This window comes from Chlamydotis macqueenii, chromosome 26 (assembly GCF_036417535.1).
Source record: "Chlamydotis macqueenii isolate bChlMac1 chromosome 26, bChlMac1.mat, whole genome shotgun sequence".
Lineage (NCBI taxonomy): Eukaryota > Metazoa > Chordata > Aves > Otidiformes > Otididae > Chlamydotis > Chlamydotis macqueenii.
The window spans coordinates 5,839,951-5,858,458 of NC_141581.1; the positions used below are offsets into that span (position 1 = coordinate 5,839,951).

At 50.4% G+C, this 18,508-nt stretch overlaps 1 protein-coding gene across 4 annotated transcripts in view; it reads left to right on the forward strand.

The window, feature by feature from the left end:
• Nucleotides 1–3,998: 3,998 nt before the first annotated feature.
• Nucleotides 3,999–18,508, forward strand: part of CRTC1 (CREB regulated transcription coactivator 1) — a 41,687-nt gene continuing 27,177 nt past the window's right edge. For 2 of the 4 annotated variants that reach the window (XM_086767089.1, XM_086767090.1), the window contains exon 1: nt 4,001–4,154. In XM_086767089.1, coding sequence (XP_086623215.1) covers nt 4,029–4,154 — 126 coding nt within the window. In that variant the 5' untranslated portion in view covers nt 4,001–4,028. Of the gene's footprint in view, nt 4,155–18,508 lie in introns of all 4 variants that reach the window. The other 2 variants (XM_086767088.1, XM_086767087.1) reach the window with 2 other exon arrangements.

The window sequence follows — 18,508 nt, forward strand, 5'->3', positions numbered from 1 at the left end:
TGGAACGCTTTGCCTACCATCCAAGTATTGTCTTTGGAAAGACATGAAGTGGCTGCGGCTTTACCAGCTCACCACATCACCTTCGCATCACGGGAATACTTCTTGCTTCAGTGTGGCGTGAAGCCAAGCCTTGATTCTGGGAAAAATAACCGTAACAGAATCCTCTGCGTGGCTGCCAAAGTATTTCAGAGCGCCAGAAGATATGACTCGTAGAAATGAGAATAAGATCTTTTAGCAGTCGGTGTTTGCTTACTTTTAGAATTCACAGGGCACGGTAAAGCAGCTAAATGGGAAGGATGACAGGGGAACAGTGGTTCAGAGAGCAGACCTGCAGGTTGCTTTGCTTGGACTGCTCATCAGATCTGGTGAGTGGTGTAGAGAGGGTAATCGGGGCTTTTGTTTGCCCTCTGGAAACAAGGGTATCTTAAATTAAAGGCATGGTCACAAATTCCAAGAGAAACAAGAGAACGTTTCCCCCCTGAAAGCACAGTGTGGAGCTCAGTTCAAAACAGCACTGGAACTAAGGGCTCTGTGGGCTTCACAGGATATTCTTCTCTGAGGATAATGGGAACGTCAACAGGAACATTAACTAGGAAGTGTGAGAGATCAAAATCTTTGTGTCTGCAGGCAAAAAAATGTCAGCTTCTTTGTCGATCAAGGCACAAGCTCATGCTGTCTGCTGTTGTGTAAACTGTTCGACCTCACACCTTCCTCTGGAGCCTCGAAGGGAGAATAGGGAAGTAGCTGGATCTCGTCTGCCAGAGCGATTCCAGAGGACCTGGAGGATAACAAACAAGCGGGAAGTAAACACAGCCTCCTCCTGCAACCCCCTTGCTCTCGGCTGCATCTGCGCTAAGAAGCTGCAGGTTGCTCAGTGAGGAGTTGTTTGCAACAAAAGCAGATGTGAAGGCAACAGCCCGCTCCTCCAGTGCCTCTTTGTTTGCTCCACAGCAAAGCTCTGACTCTCGGTTACAAGAAGCTTTTTCATAATGCGCCTGGAAGGCTGGGGGAGACGGAGCTGCTGTCTCGGGGGATCCCGCCGCAGCTTTCCAGTGAGCTCGAGTTGTTCTCGCATGGCCCCATATGTGCTCAAGGTGAAGACGGCAGGAGCCATAAATAATGCTTCTGGTATGAGCTCATCATTTTGTCAAATGCATGGCATATCTCCTTCGGTGGAGGAAGAAGGAAACCTGGCACCCGTCTAAACCGTCTCCTTGCCAATGCCTTAATGCAGTCAAGATTTACATTGTCTGCTGGGTCGCGCACTTAGCAGCCATTCAGATCCACCCACACCCCAAAGCCGTGGAGTGAAGCCCTGAGTGGGTGAGAAATTCCAGAAGCGACTGGGCAAACGCAAACGTTGCATTAGGGAAGTTTGTTACGCAAACTGTTTTAAAATGGGGGAATTTAAGAGCAGAAGCAGGGTCCAGATTGCACGCTGGAATTCCATCTGATAAAGCTGCCCAGGCGAAACAATAAGAAAAGGGAGGCTTCGTAAGGGAGGAAGTTGTGACCCCCCCACCTCCCTGGCCATCTGCATGCCTTCCCTGCGAACCACGGCAGGAGCAGCCGTCGGAGGGGATCGTGGGAGATCCAAGAGGGGGAAATTAATCAAGTTTCATCTTAGGCACTTTATCTTTTGGTGCTGTGGAAGAGGCAGAGTGCCAGGTGGGTCTCTAGATGTCTGATATTACCACCAATGCTATTAAATCCAGGATAACTCAGCAAATTATTTATCATCGTCTCGCTTCTCAAGCCAAAACAATGTGGCTAATAGGTATCTTAGTGTTAAATCTTTATGATTTATATGCTTTTAGCATGAGAGGCCAATTTGGCAGGTCATATGCCGTTCACGTACGCAGCTGGAGGGTATTTAACGGAAGATGCGTGCCGTTTGTTTATTCCTGGTGAAAAACGCGAGAAGCGGTTAGCCTAACATCTGTCAGGAATGACAGAGGAAGGGCTGATCCTGCCAGCGCCTGGACGGTCTTTTAAGTCCCAGCTCCGTTTTCTGCGATGGTATCTCGTACCATGTTATAAACTTTAAGAGCAAGCTGGGAACTAGACTCGAGGGTAGAGCGTGACTTTGTGGCTAATACTAATCCTGACAGTTGCTGAACTGAGCTCCGGCCATCCATCTCCAACAGCCTTGCAGCGGGGGATAATTATAATCTTTTATTTTTACGTGGGCAGGAAACGCTTATAAATGACTGGTAACCCGACTGGGCCGAGGCCGCAGAGGTGCTCAGCAGTGGAAGTGAGAGTGGAGTCTGATTTCTTTGTTCTGATAGTTCAGCCGTGACAGGATTTGGTGACTGGAGTAAGCGCTGTTCAAGGGCAGAGCGATGCACCAAAAAAAGGAGAGTGTCCACTTTATCTCTGCGGCTTTGAGAAAAAGAAAGTGTAAAGGGCAACGTGTGGGTGTTGGAAACCAGTACTGTCAGGATTTATTACTGCCTAACGCGCGCGTCCTGCGTAGCACAGCGCTTTGCACCCGTCTGATGTTAACACAGCTGGAATCAATGGCTTAGCAGCCTCGGCTTGTGTTTCGAAACGGCCGTACTCCCCAGAACTGCCCGCTCACAGCCCATCAGGGTCATCTCTGCCTCTCATCCCGGCCCCGCGACAGATCCGCTGCGTCCCACACGCATCGCCCGCCAGCTGCGTCGGCCAAGGTCCCGACTCCTCGGGGAGGGGGAACGAGTTTCTGGTGGCGTTGACGCAGACTCGGGGTTCACCGGGAAGAAGTCTGCGTATGCAGAACGCCACAGGAGAGGGAGAAGGGTGGAGCTGGACGCGCTCGCAGGAGTTTGGCAGTGAAGACGTGCTTGCGTGGGAAGACTGCACCGCTTTGTTCTGTGGAGTTCAGAACAGAGCTGCGGCAGCATCTTGTGCTTTGCTGTACAACGCGCCTAAGTGGTCCAGGAAAACGAGGGACTTTTCCCAGTTCCTAAACCTTTCCCAGAAATAATGCGTTCCCCTGGTACCTTGGCACTAGATTTCCACCGTACTGGGTTGGCCTGTCTTTTAGCTTCACCTGTCTTATCTTGCAGGAAGAGGCAGCAATCGCAGTCGGAACTGCTGCTGATCTGAAAGGACTTGCTAATGCATTCGTAGCTCGTTGTCCTCTCCCTTTCCTTCCCTGCCGCACGCGCTGCTCCGTCGAGCACTGGCAGGTGGAGGAGCAGGAGCTGGGTCTCGTTCACCCCGTGCCTCCAGAGGACCCAGCCTGAGCCCCGTGAGGCGCTGGGGTGACTGGTTTGTTCAGGAAATCCTCCCAATTCCTTTTTCGGAAGGGGGGGGGGGAACCCCTGTCAAACAAGCTAAGTAGCCTCTCAGAAATTTTACACTGGAAAAAAAAATAAAAATGAGATTTTGAATCTGCTGGTAAAAAACCACCTGGCTTTTCAGAGCTTTGGGATTTACCTCCCCCTTCAGGGCGAAGTCTGCTCTGTGAGGGGCTAGGGGACACACACGAGCGCACAATCCCCCCCTTTTTTTCTCCCTGCGCCGCCGAGGCCGCCGGACGCGACACCGAGGCCCGCGCCACGTTTCGGCGGGAAGCGGCCGCAGCCGCGACGCCTGCCCGAGGGCTCCCGGCCCCGGCTGGGGCAGCACGAAGCCGGGGATGCCCGCACGCCTGGCAGGAGGAGCCGCGGCCTGGGCGGGGAGCGGCCGGGGAAAGCGCGGGGGCGGCGGGCAGCGCACGGACCCCGGCCCGGCCGCCGCCTCGCCCCGCCGGACCGCCCGCGCGCATGCGCAGCGCGCACCTCCCGCCCCACGCACCCCGACGGGGGAAGCCCCTCTACTGCGCAGGCGCGCCGCCGGCCACCTCCTCCCGCGCGCGCCGCCGGGGGCTCCGCGCATGCGCCTCACCGCCCCCTCACCGCCCCCTCCCGCCCCGCGCCTCGGCCGCGCAGACGCCCTGCAGTCCCGCCCCCCCCCCCCCCCCCGCCCGCCCGGTTGGTTCGCCCGGCGCATGCGCCTCGCCCCCTCCGGCGCGGGGAGGGGGATGCGGACGGGGGAAGATGGCGGCCTCGAACAACCCGCGGAAATTCAGCGAGAAGATCGCGCTGCACAACCAGAAGCAGGCGGAGGAGACGGCGGCCTTCGAGGAGGTCATGAAGGACCTGAGCCTGACCCGCGCCCACCGGGTGAGCCGGCAACGCCGCCCGCCCGCGCGCGGCTCCGCCGCCGCCCCGGCGCGCGCGCCCCCGGCGGAGGCGGGCGGGGAAGGGGGGGGGAGGGGCGGCGCCCCCTGCGGCGCCCCTCGGCCCGGGGGCAGCGGCGGCGGGCGGGGCGGCGGGCAGCGCCCCCTGGCGGGGGCGGGCGGTGCCCTCCGGCGCGGGGCGGAGGGCCGCACGCCGTCTTCCCCCCCCCCCCCCCCCCGCCCCTTTCCCGTTTCCCCGGCACCGGGCCCGGGGCCCGCAGCGTCTTGCGGAGAGCGGGGCGGGCGGGGGCGGCGGGAGCAGGTGCGCTGCGCGGGGCGCCGGGGCTGGGCCTCGCCGGGAGTGGGGGGGGTCCCCAGGCCCTCCGTCGGAGGGGGGGGGGGCTCTGCCCCGGGTCAGGGTCGGGGCAGCCCCCTCACGTCTCCGCAGGAGCGGGCCCGGCTGGGCGGGGGCTCCTCTGGGCCGGGCCGGGCCGGGGGAAACCCCCCCTCCTGTGGGCCGGGTCTGAGGGGAGGTCCCGGTTCCTTCTCCCGGGTCTGAGGGGGGGAATCCCAGCGCCTCTCCCCGAACGGGCCCGGCTGTGGGGGCCGCGGGCCGGTGAAGCCCCGGTTTCCCCGCCGCGGGGGCGTGCGGGCGCGGAGCCCCCGCCCGTGCGCGGAGACCTGGCGGGAGCTGCTGGAGTTGGTGTCAGCGGTGCCGTTCCTGGCCGCTCCTGCCGTGGTAGCGCAGACTGCTGCACTGCCCGGTCCTCCCTGGCTCCCGCTGCTTCCGCGCAGCCCGTCAGCCGAAACCGGCAGCGTCGCGAACGCGCGTTCCGAATGCTGGGTGCCTCTTCTGCTGTAGCTGTAGGCATGTCTGAGCTTTTCTCTGTGCTGCTTGTCCCACCTGCTTGTGTCGACGTTTCTGGTTTAACTGTTGAGAGAAAATGTATGATCCTGTTTGTGGCTGAACCCTCACAGCAATGGGAACAAGTTGGATTTGCAGTGAAATGTTTCCTTTTATTCCTCCCTGTCAGGATAGGGTAAATATTTGTTTTGAGCCGTGCTGCTGCTGGTCGGGTGGGAAAACGGCGTGCTGCTCCTGTCAGCTCCCGCCGGGGAAGGTGCGAGGCCCAAGCTTGCTTTGTGCTGAGCTATCTGTGGATGTTTTGTGGAGGGTGCTGTTAGAGCAGCTGGCAGTTAGCTGCGAGCAGAGCGAGGACGGTTCAGGGATGTGTTCAGTCGCTGGGGTCTTGTTTCTCGCGCCTCTGTCGTGCCCGAGCAGCTCACCGCCCCGGGATTTTGCCTTTTGGTGGTCGGGCCTTGGCTGTCACTCCAGTATTCTTGAGAGAGAGTTCTCGACATCTGCAACGACAGGTTGTCCTTCAGTCAACTCTCACGTTTAGCGTTCACCTTCCACAAGATAGGTCGAATCCTAATTCAGTTTCTCCCAAATCTGAGTGTTCCTCACCCGGGTTTTGCAGATGGAAGCTCATCTCGCGTTCAAGAACCCGGTACTGAGCAGAGGACCCGAGATGAATAACGCGCCTGAGGATTCCGGGTGCTGAAGTGGTGGAAACACTGACCGAACAGCGGAGCAGAATGTCTCCTTTGTAGACTTTTTCTTCTAAATTCCATGATTTCATCTGTGTTTAAAATGCAGTATAAAAGCAGAAAGGGGTTAAGCGCAGCTTAGCTGTTTGCTCTCATTTTAATTTGGCAACCAACACTTTGCTGTCAGTTTGAAAACGCGTTACTCAGTTTGTGGAAGCAGCCCAAAATTTCTGTTGCCTTTTCATTATTAGTAATTGTCTTTTTGCAATGTTTACCATCTCGTCTGCTTCACTGTTCGTTACTAGTCGGAGCAGAGGCAGAGAACTACCGTTCCACCATTTCTTGTGCGTACGCACGCTGTTTCTGAGCTTGCTTTCTGCCTTGGTAATCTCCCACCTATTTATGCCGCTCGGTCCACCTGAGATTTTAAAGTTATGATACATCTTTCTCGCCCAGGACGAAACGGAGCGTGATGTTAACTCCTCCTTTCTCTATTGCCCTCACCACTCCGTTGGGGGGGGGGAAAAAATAAAATCCTTTGGAAAATAAATCCCTTTGTTTGTTTTTAAAAGCGTTCCCCTATTCTCGGGAGCGACAGGGTCCTGTCTTTCAGCTGGCAGATTGGGGAATGCGGCGTAGCTTTTCTGGGAGACGCAGGCCTTGTGAAGAGCCGTGGAGGTGGGTGGCCGAGAGGAACGCTGGAGCTGCTTAATTGTCTTGTGAGTGGGACCTTCGCGTCGGTAATGCAGAGATTTCTGAGTCCCATAGTAACAAAGTGGGTGAGAAGAGGGGGAGGGTTTTTTTGTGTGTGTGACATTGGCTCCTGCGTTTTGCTTGTGGTTCTGCTCCCTTCCTTTTTTTTTTCACGTAAAGCCTGGAATTTTAGAAGCGCAGCGATTTCTGTGTTCTAAGGACGGGTTGTTTACCAAGGCCTGCTCTCAATTTCTGTGTAACACAACCCAGCGATGCTTGCTGCCGTGCCTGTATTTACTCATACAAGGCTGTCACTGCCTTTAAAATGTTAATTAACAAAACATTAATATGCAAGGTAATGCAGACAGCGCTGAGCTCTTCAAAGTACGGCCCTTCAAATGCTAGAGGGTGTAACGTTTTTAAAGAAAATCTGGGCATAGCTTGTGACCTGCATTGTACTTGTTCCTTTTTTTTCTCAGGTTTCCAGGGTTGTTTGTTTTTTTTTTAATGTACATTGTCAAAGTCCCCTAGTTCAGAGGGATGAGTTTGAGCTCCCTCTTACGGACCTCGCAATCTTACCTTAAAAAAAACACCCCACCCCTCCCAAACCCCCAAGTCCAGAAACCTGCCAGCCAGTGCTGTTTCCCAGCCCCACCTGCCTGGAGAGCTGTGCTGGTGTTGGTGTTACTGGGGTGGAAACAAGGAAGAAAACCCCGGTTAGCGGTGATGTTTGGGACCGTTCTGCAAAATTCCGCCACTACTAGCGCAGTTTTTCCTGCACACGAGGCCCCCGTGCAGGCGACTTGCCGAAGGTGTCTCAGTGAGCTACTATGAAGAGTGCTTTTCAAAAAGAGGATCTTTGGGAGCAACCCGTGTTCCTCGGTGACGCACAATCATCTTCTGTGTTCCCAAGTAGATAATTCGGTGCTTTGTCCACCTGAGTGGTGGTGCCGTGACAGGGTTTGCGGGCGTATTTTGAGGTGTTACCAAAAGCGCTGTGTGCCTGTGTTCCTTTTTCGAGTTCTTGAAAACTACATGAAGTAAAAAGTTGGTGTTTGTATTTTAGACTGGAGCATTTGTAAAATGAAGATCCTGTTTTACACTCATTTTTTCAGGTGGAATTTACTGTAATGGCATAGCTGTCCATAGATGGCCATTTGACTGAAGCGGAATTAAACAAAAATCAAGCGAAAACCGCATCGTTTGTATTCGTGTGTGTGTGTAAAACAGACACAGGCACACACCACCCTGTAACAAAATTTGTATGAGGCAGTTACTCGGTTACTCGTTCCCGCTGGCTGCGGAAGGGATCCAAACGTCTCTTTGCATGTTCGCAGATCGTCGTTCAAGGTAGATAGTATGCAAACCGGTATTGAAAGGCTGAGTTAAATCAGGAATGCTAATCTGTGGTTCTAGAAATGAGAAACACTGATGATGACGGCACAGCGCCGTAACGTTTCCTAATGTCTTCAGCATGTTTTTTGTTAAATAATTGGATAAAAAAGCAATTCCTGACTAAGTAGTGTGTTTTTGAATGCCTGAAATGTATTAAGGAAATGCATCAAAACCGGGGCCGAGCGCTCCGAGCACGGAGAGTAGTACTTCCCGCTGGAAGTAGTTTTGGTCAGTTCTATGGTATGGCGATTGTCTCTCCAAACAGAAGTGTTAATCTGACTTCAAGCTCTAGTCAGTGTTTTTCGTCGTTACTTTTCCAGATACAGGCCTTGCACCCTGTGTTTGCACATTTCCAGGCCAAGAAATAGGTCGCCTAAGCTTCATCCGTGATCCTCCTCTGGCTTCTCTGACGAAGCGGGACGCGGAACCAAGCGAGTCAGTTTGCGTCCCGCCAGATAGGCTCCCCGCATGGCGGCATGCGTACCGCCGTCCGCGGGCATCGCCGGCCTTTGGGCAAGCGCGGGCTGGGCGAGTAGCTGCATTGAACGTGCTGAAATGATGGTGCGGTGTCGTTAATTCTTTGAAAGAATTATTGTAAAGCAGAGAGTGAAAACGCAGAGGTGAGCTACCCGCAGGGGCACAAAGAATCTCTGTTCTTGTGCAACGCTGGGCTTTCCTTAACTCCGCTGAGCTGTCCAAGGTAAACACGCGCCTCGGCTTCTGATGTGCCATGCTGCAGAGCTCGCGCACTTCAGCCAGCAGTGTAACGTTTCTTCTGGTAAGCCCGGTCAGGTTTTTGTTGTGGTTTTTTTTTAAGGAGACAATGACTTTTTTATTATTTTTCCGTCATTACCGTGAATTACAGCTGCTTGCCTCAGCTCTCAGACAAAGTCTTTTTCTGTGCGGTGGCCAAGTCCGTCTGTTTTAATGATCCAGGAAAGCTATGAAGGATCTGTAGACGTGCGAAACTGTGGTTGTCTAACTGCTGTATTTCAGTGTGTTGATTGTAACTCGCAGGGCGAGCATGTGGAGCTCAGCTCAGTGGGCTGCGTTTCCAAGTTTTCTTTAGCTTCAGCCGTGGAGAGCATTTGCAGTCATTTGCATTCAGGGAAGCTACTCATTTAGTAAGAGAATACGTTCCCGAGGTTGTGTACGGTCAGCTCTTCCAGCTCTTGGAGGGTGATTTGGGGTTTCCCCCTGGAGTGAATTGCCGAGCTGCAGAGCCGTTCCTGCAGAGGTGAGCTTTGCCTGGAGTGAAGATCCTGAAAAGTTGAGGTCTGGATACTGATTTCTTACTCCTGTGTTTACGAACTGAAGTTGGTAGTTTGGATGACTGAGTTATAGTTGCGGATCCAGGAGCTACAAGCCTCCCGTAGAAGTTACGGACATGGCAGAAACATCAGTCAGCAGGAGCTGACGCTGTGTAATCCGAGTGATGTGCTGGCGTCCGTAGAAGGGTAGAGGCAAACGAGCGTTCTCTGCGCAAGTAAAGCGTTCGGCCACAAAAACGGTGGAACAGGAATTGTTCCTTACAGTAGTTTTCAAGAATATGTTGTACTGAAACGTAATTTTAGTAGCAGTGTGGCCTAGGCTCGGACTTTCTTCAGTACCTGTTAGATGAAACAGAAAAGAGCTGTTCTTTACACGGCCCCTCCCAAAAAAAAGGAGGGGGGAACCCCGAAGCCCTGGAAAGCCTGTAACGTGCCTGTGTAAGGACGCGGTGTTGAAAACCATTTTTAACTGGATTTAGGTTTCTCAATCAGATTACTTTGTATTTGATTCTGTTTTAACCATGTAAACGAGATTTTTATTTTTCTAACCATCTTGGATTACCCGTGCTGGTTTGGAAACAAGGTTTATTTTAATCTGCTGTTCATCAAACCCCTACTTGTAGCGCTAGCCATTTGTTTGCAGTTTGATAATCAAAGTATTGGTGTTGTTGACGTTAGCTGCGAAGCCTTCACCGTGCCGTATCGGGACCCTGAGTTTTGGCTGAGGCGGCAGCACGGTGCAGGTTTCGGCTCGCGTAAGCTTTCACCCCCGCAGCTGTCCCGCGCCGTGCCGGTCAGGCTGCGCGTGGGTCGCAGCGGGGATCGGCCCTGTTAAACCCGCGGGCTCGGCGTTTCTCTGCGGTGAGCTCTGGGCCTGGCGGTTTCCCCCTCTGACGTGGACGCTGTTCTGTAAGAAGTGACCCGGTGTTTCTAGACGCTTTCGTTGCAGCGGTGATAAAGTACTGCTCTGGCGAAAAGTAGGCGTCCTCTCAAAAGTGATCAGTGGGGATTGAAACAAAAAGTCTTAAAGGCTAAGCGTTTGTCTCTGGGTCCTGTTGCCGGTCTGACTGCAAAGGCGGTTTTCTCGGGCTGCGTTACGGCAGTTCTGTCCATCTCCCCGCCGGCGCTGATCACTCTGTGCGTGTTCCACCCTGGCGTCAGCGTTTTGTGCCTAACGCAGCATTTGAAACTCGCGCACGCTTCAGGGCGCTTTGCAGCAAATGCAACAGTAAAGAAAAGAAGCTTTTCTTTTTTAAAATAAGACTTCTGGTTGTGACGGCTGGAATTTTACCCCGGCGTTTTTGTGGATGTGCTGGAGTGGCGGTTGCTTTGTAGTCGAGGATATATGGTAGCTGACACGATTGGCGTAAGTGGGTGAAAAGCAGCAAACTGTCAAAATCTGGTAGGTTTTTTGCAAACACAAGCTCGCAGCCGTGTTCATTTTGTGACAGCAACCGGTTGCGACCTCGGTGCTGCTTCCCTTTTTTTTCTTTTGGTCTGAACTCCTTGCGTTTCGATAAAGACACGCGGTCCCAAGGGCTTTGGTGTAAACTTGAGGTGATATCCGAACTTGTGAGTCGTTATTAAGTCATTAGCGAAGATAAGCGTATCCGATAGTGCGTAGGAGTTAATATTTAAAATGCTGCTTTGATTTGTTTTAAATTATTTGCATAGCATGTTGAGTGCTGTGTAAGTGATACGCAGGAATAAGATTTCTGTCAGGATCTCCGCTGGCACTTGTCGAGCCAAACGAGCGTTGCAGAAGTGCGCGCATGATCTCACTGGTACTTTATAAATTATAAAGTTGTAACTGCGTGTTGATAATCGCCTTGTTTTGCCAATTATTTCTTGGGAACTGAAAATTCTTCCCTTTTACCAGAACAATCCTTTGCAATAAAACAACACCACCACACACCCACAAAAAAAGGGTCTTAAATAATGAAGCAGAGGAGATTGCAGTGGTGTGTTCTGGCTTTGGGCTTCAGTGATGATTCCACAGCGCTTCACCGTCCTTGTCTGAAAGCCTGGGTTTTACAGGCAGATGCTCTCAGTGCGTATTTTACTCTCTGGCCTGCTTGGTCTGTCGCTTTTCTTGACGACTGGGAAAATATCCCGTGTGATATCCCTGCTGGGCTCCTCGCTTGTGTGTTGGTGCGGTTACTTACCACTGCGTAGTCGTAAGACGTGTTAACGGCAGACTGCAGTTCTGTAGATGAATTTTAAATTAATTTTGATACCCAGCTATTACTATTTATGTTAGTATTATTTTCCTTGGATGACCAGGGTCTCAAAAGGGAGGGAATTCGAGTTGATTTTCCAAAATATGTGTATGTTCGGGCAGATGGGGTAGTTCTCAGCTCAGGAGGCGTGTCAGGTATTTGTGGCCTGCCTTTCTGTCCGTTGGTGCCCGCCGCAGAAGCAGCGTCTTGCAGCCATGGGAGGCTGTGCAGAACGTTTTTCTAGCTCTGGAGGCCTGAAGTTGTGTTTTGACATCTGTAAGCTGGATTAAGGGGAAAAAAACTCGGTGGCAGAAGGGGAGACGGTGATTGTTTCGTATGCTGACTTCTCACCTTTTTTTTTTCCTTGTGAAGTCTTCTGTAGATCATATTCGTGACACCGGATTCTGCACCCACTAACTACTGGGGTGGTGTTACTGGGTTTCTCCTTGTTCTATGTGGACACGCAACGGACGGGGATCGACCTCGTGGCACTCTTTTAGTCACAGCGCCACGACACCCTGCTCCCCTCCGCCAGCTCTGCGGCATTTCTCCACTGGCGAGGGAAGAACAGAAATAACACCGTAAATATTGCACCGGTTTCCAGCAGCCTGCTCAGCCTTATTGACCTCCTCACTGTAATTAGATTCTTCTCTTGTGCGATGAAACGGTTGCATTGTACGAGCCTTCTGCATTCGAAGGATTTTGGCTCCCGTGGCAGGTATGTGGAATACCTGGAGAACGGTCAGGTTTCTCACCGTAAGAGCCACGAACGGTGTGTTGAGCTGTCACGGGAGGGTTTAGGGTTGAGCGGCGGTGCGAGGAGTTGTTGGAGGGAAGGACGTACCGCACAGGCCATGGTGACTGGGGCACTGGAGAAGTGTGATCTTGGTGTCACGGCCCGAAAATCATTGTGAAGTGGCTTTCTCTGCCTGTGAACCCACGTGAGCCTCGGCCGCAGCTGAACCTGTTCCTTCTGTACCCGCAGATTTTCCACAGCCCCAGCCGTGCTGGTGGCTGCTGGTGGGGCAGAGCCAGGTGTTCCGATGAACTCCGGGGAGCGCAAACGTGCCCTGCTTGTCTCCTAATTTACGAAACTTGTAGGGTTATGTAACTGAATTTTCATTCTTTAGCTAAAAATAAAAAATGGAACATAAAAGCTATTTTTATCTTGCTTAATGAGGGCATCTCTGCTTTTATTTCATCTTTTCTGAGACATTTCAATAGAAGGAATGGGGATGGCTTAGGCAATTTTTAATTTTTTTTTTTTAGACTGGACACTCATTCTCTGTCGTTCTCTGAAGTGTTGTCCATCAACCAGAAAACAGACTTGTTGGCCTGCTCAGAACAAGTATTTTCTTTAGAAGTACCTTGTTAGCTAATAATGATCATGAAAATTAAATGGATTTTGGGAGTGCTGCACTAGGTTTAAATAGATCAGGGAGGCAAAGAATTCTTTTTGCTATCAAATAATGGATGGGCTTCACGTACGAGTCCTCTCTGAGGTGTTACATTGAATTATCAGCAGCATACACGCCTTTCTCTTCTTGAAACCCTTTCAGAGAAGAAGGGTGGCCGTTGCCGAGCTGGCGGGGGATCTGGTTTGTTTTTGAGAGCAGTGCCAGTCGGGTTTGGTTCGTGCTGTAGCTGGGCTTGGCTCTCTGCCCGGTGAGAGAGCACGACTCTGAAGAATAGTCACTATTTTAAGTTTCTAGTTGTGCTGTATCCTGTTTTTGCTTGCTGCTCGGTTGTGACTGTTAAGTTTTAAACAGTAAACCTTTGTTCCCCAGAAATAGCAAAGTGGCAGCCTGTGTATTAAATTTTATTCTTTATTATTAGTGCTTTATTTATTCAGGTTCTGCAAGGTGTGTTCATACTGATTCTTTGCCCTCAAACACCAAAACCTCAAAAAGTTCATGTTGGTTCATTTTTTTTTGAGAAAATTAAATGCAACTAATGCGTAACGAAGTGCCACTGCTCAAAGTTCTACTAGTGTAAACCAGAAATAAAATATTTTTTTAAAAAAATTGCAGCATTAAATGCTACCGCCCTCTTCCCTGCCCCCTCCCTCTTTCTCCGCAGAAGTTAAACATTCTGCTTTGCTCTCTTTGGGTTCACAGGAAAAACGGTTTCGATCTGGGGTGTAGTGTGGATCTGGGGTGGTGCATAAATAGCAAGTGTACGTTAGGGGTGAGGTCTTTCCACTTTCACATGGATTCTAGAAGCCATCTGGGGGTCGAGGTCCGGGGATGTGTGTAACTTTTATAACCCCGCTTCCTCGCGGTTTTACGGCTGAGGCAATCTGGGGAGTTGGTTGCAGCTCCTGAAGGAGAATCTAATGGTGCTGTGGAATTTGTAGATGACTCATAACAGGACAAAACAATCCAGTTAAATGATTTGAGGTCTTAAATAATCTCTTCAGCAGGAAGGTGAAGAAAACATCACGGACTCATGAGTAATAATTGGCTCCCTTGGAGTGCTAAAAGTGCAGCGATCGCTAGTTGGCAGGGGTTCAGACGATTCCTGGTTAAGCTCTGCTGATCAATATATATCTCAGCTCTTATGAATGCAATTTCTTTGACTGGGCTATATGATGGTTTTAGCAAAGCAGTATTAAAGTTACCAGCCGGGGGACGTTTATTTTAAGTTGGTTTATAGCAGTGACACTTTGCACCTCAGCTGCAGGGGCTAGGGCCGTGTCTGATCTTTCCAGGTTTGCGTTTCCTCCTGTTCTGTGCTCTTTGCAACGTGAATCAGCCGGGTGACCAAAATGGTTTTGGTTGAGAAAGAAGCTACGATAACGGCTGCACCTCCAACAGAGAGAAAGCGATCTTTGCCTTTGCAGGTCTTTGCTCTATGGACATGCTGGCTGCAAAAATGCAGTGGTTTTAGACAGTCCCCGGAATAAGCCTTCCTCCAATGGCTAACTTTGTCATAGCCTCTGGAGAACAGAACTTCATCGTCTCCTTTCTCCTTCTCAAAGCACAGCATCATTCAGGACGGCACTAATTTTGTGGAGGCTTTTATGCAGCTGCAGGGGACCCACGCGGGTGTTCCAGTAGACGCGCGCCCCTTGAGACCTCACAGTTTTACTGGTAAGCCACTGGAATCGCAGCGTGTATGTAATGCTATCGGGTAACCTTTCGGCTTAGGTTTCTAAAATCTTGTGTTAGCTATCTTGCCGTTTCCTTTACTCTGACTAGCAGATTTCATTATTGATGGAAAACTCTTGTGATTCGCAGTGTGTGTTTTCACGGCATCTGGGGCGAGCTCGTGTTTCCTTTCAAGCTGAGATAGAGGGGGAGGATTCTGCTTCCCCTTCCCCTCAGCGCAGACCCTCGTGCTGAGCTCGTGTGGGCTGGGATGCTCGCAGGCTGTGGCGGAATCCCTTTGGTTCTGGGCCTTGAATATGCTAGCTCCCATTCTGGTGTTAATTTCTGAAGGCTTTGAGAATATTTGGGTGTGTTAGTGCGTTGGGAAAGCCACCAAACCTTGGACAGTGTATTTGGTAGTGTACGGTAGCTGCCCACTGGTAAAAATCAAGCGCAGTGCTGGCCTTGCGTTTCCCTCCCTGGAAACGTTCCAGGCCAGGTTGGCCGGGGCTCTGAGCGACCTGATGTGGTTGGAGATGTCCCTGGCAGGGGGGTTGGACTGGGTGGGCTTTGAAGGTCCCTCCCAACCCGAACCCTTCTGAGATTCTGTGAGTGAAAAGTTGGTTGTGAGGTGTTTCAGTGTGGCCAAAACTGTTGCTCTTCTGTGGCTGCTAAATTCCAGTATATTACAACAGATTCCTTCCCTAAAAAAAAAAGAACAAGAAACATGCATTTTTTCTTTTCTTGAGTTTTTCTTCTTAATGACTGCATCTGGCTGGCCTGCAGTTTGTCTGTCTGTGTCCTGCCATGAGGATGTGCTAATGGAACAAATACTGGGAAGTGCCTGAAACGGCAGTGAGGGTGATGGAGGAGTAAACAATGATGTAGCAGTTCTGAAGGCAGGGGTTCACGTCCAGTTCATACCATATGTCTGGAGTTTTTCGTGGTGATTTTCACTTAGTTTGTAGTAGACGTTCGGCTTCCTGTTTTGGCCTGGTAACGCTTTTCTCTGCAATATCTATTACGCTAGGATGCTAATAGCGTTAGAAGGCCAAATATGATTGGCAGAGGCAACAAGGGAAACTTCTTCTCTGCTTGTCCGCACTTGCCTGTTTCCAGCCAGTGTTAAAATCTTCACTTCTATGAAAATAAAAGCATACTACAATTTAAAAAAAAAAAACCTGTTGCAAAACATTTTGTTGCAGAGCTGCTGATGGAATGTTCTAAATCCCAAGTGACCCGGAGAGCGCAGCTGCTATCACTGCGGATTATACCTTTCCTCTAAACTTCAGCCTTCATTTCCTTTACCAGTCTTCCTGGAGGAACAGCTGCGCGTTTGGATCCACCGCTGCTGTTGGATCGGTGCTTGAAACTGCAGGAAATAAGTTACTTTAGAAATCTGGCTTGGTGGTGTTTCTTCCTGCTCATGACAGCCCAAGTGAGAGCGAAACGCAGGGGATTCTCTTCTCTTGTTCTTTGATGAATTAGTCAGTGTAGTCTGTCTCCATTAGCGAGGAAGAGCTGTGAAGAAGCTAGCGATGCCTTTTCTATTCTAGAGTGACTGTGTGCTGCGTTCGCTTTTCGCTGTTGCCGTGAATGACTGATTCTTCAGAAAGAAAAGAACAGTGTCAGTGGCTTTAGAGCAGGCACGTTTAAATGCCTTCTGATTTTCCGAGGAGCGCGGTTTTCAGAGTTCCCGCTTTGTGTCTACGGTGTGCGTTAGCTTTAAGGGGCTGGTAGCAGCCTGCATACTTCTCTGTAATTCTAGGTATTTTTTAATCTAGAGAATAGATATTTTTTGATAAAAGAACTTGATCTGTAGTATCCTGATGCTGCACCTTTCTATTAGGCTGAGGCGCACTAGGCGCTCTGAAGGGCGATTTAACAGAAGTGGGTTTACATCATATCATTTATTTCCCCTGACTATCGGGACACTCTCTGGATTGAGGAGAAGCATCTATCGTAAACACCCTTCTGCGGGCGTGTACTCGGGTGAAAGGAAAGTACTGATGTTATTAGATTTGCATCAGCTAATTTTTAATTGCTTGGAAAATGAAGGTAAAGGGCTAACGTTGCAAACAGACACTCTTCTCTTCCTTAGCCACCTGTTAAACAGCATACCTAACTGGATTTTAATCTAAATAATGGGAGTCTTTTTAATTATTTGCAATAAGTTCTAAAAAAACCCTGATAGCAGTATAAAACCAGTCGTTATTAACTTATCAGTTGTACTGAAACTATAAAAGCATTATATAGATTAAAAAGTCAAGCATTCCAAAAGTCTTTCCGATCTTCATCTCCTTCTGCACGAGCACTGTGATAGTCTTTAATTAATTATCATATGTTCCCCACTGCCCTAGTGAGACCAAGACCCCTGCCTCTTTCAGCACAAAATTAGATAACGGTGGCTTTAATTATTAGATAACGGAGGCTGTTAAGTATCTTGATTTATCCACATTGTTCAGCGTATGGCTCTGGGCCTCAGGGTGCGCCAGTCAAACTTTGGTTTGCCGACAGGATAACCAAACCCCCCGCGCCCTACGCTGTTGAGGAGTCCGAGTGGTTCAAAAACAACTCAATCTTTACAATATCCTTCTGGTGTGATTGTTCTCGTTTCACAGGAGGATAACTAAGATGCAAGCAGTAAAACGGAAGACGTTCAGGCTTTGAGTGTCCACTGTGACACACGTGGTAGGCGGGGGAGAACCCAGCGGCAGAGCTTTGGTTCTTCAGGTGCTCTGTACGCTCGCAGCACAGGTCCCACTGGCTCCAGGAGCAGTATTACTTTAGACCTCGCCCGGTAATTGTGACAGATCCACCGCATTTTGTGTTGAGTGACCTGGAAATGAGCAGTTGCCTCTGACCCGGGCCTTGATCGCTCCTGTAGCGTCCTGAGGAGCTTTGGTAAGGCAGAAATGCCGAGTTGCTGTGGCGCGATGCCCTGTTCTCTCGCTGTTCGTTTGACTCATTCCTTTCACGCCTTCCAGCTTCTGCGCAAGCGTGGATGAGGTTTGCCCGGCCATCGGCTTCCATGGGCAGCCCTGAGCCGCAACGTGAGGTGGGGCCACGCGGCTGGGTTGGTCTGAACATGGAGTAAACCGTCCTGTTGGCTCTGGCTTCCCTTCTGCTCTCAGAAAATCATCGGGTTGTGGGGTGAGCAAGTTAAGAGAAACCAAGCTGACCTACACAGCTTTTCTGCTGCTTCAGGTTTCTTTCAGGTCAGAGGAGCTCGGGTGCAAGGAGAGAGGCAAGGGTATGCAGCTTTCCTGGGAAAGCAGAGGCAGGCAGAGGGCTGGGACCGCGCTCTCCACAGCGTGATCTCTTGGTTGTGGTATGAAACTACCTCCTCCGTTGCTCGTGAAACTTTTTTCTGCTATTAACTTTCTGTGTCTTCTCCTTATTGATATTAATTTTAGGTTCTTGGCTTTGGTGAGATTGCATCTGGGTCTGTTGATGTAGAGAGGGACTGGAAGCTGAATACCTGCCATAATTAATGAAATTGTGGATAACATTTAAATTTTCTTTTCCTTGACTTACCAGGATTATCTTTTATTGATTTGAGAATCCTTCCTCATTTAATTAAATACGGCTTTCATGGAGGGTGGTTAGTGAAGGAGCAGTTATTTTCATGTATATTAATTTTAGTAATTGGTTGGGAAGCAAGTGCAGAGTTTTTAAAATTCAAATTCTAATACGGGCTGTAGAATATGAACACAAAAGGGTTAGTTTGAGGGGAAGGGAGGAGCAGTTAGTTAATTGTTGGATAGTTTTTGGCAACTTGGACACAAACGTAAAGAACTTTTAAAATGTGGTAGTTGGATGGGTAATTGGGTGATTTTTAGCTAGCGGCTGTCTTGCCACTGAGTCTAAATGCAGTAACTGTGAATCATTAAATTGATGTTAACTTATCTTTCTTTTAAAGGCTGTATTTACTTTTCTTCTCAACACAAGGGCTGTGAATGGGAAGAAGTCTCCCTTGGAAGAAAATACATCCACTGGGATTCCACTGAGCCCTGACAGTCTGGAGGGTTTGTTTGACGTGGTGTTTAGTTTCGGGCTGCAGAAGGAAGCCAGATGAGCAGTTTGGGAGACGCTGCGCCTCCTGCGCGCCCGCGGGAGAGGCAGAGCGTGCAGGCTTGA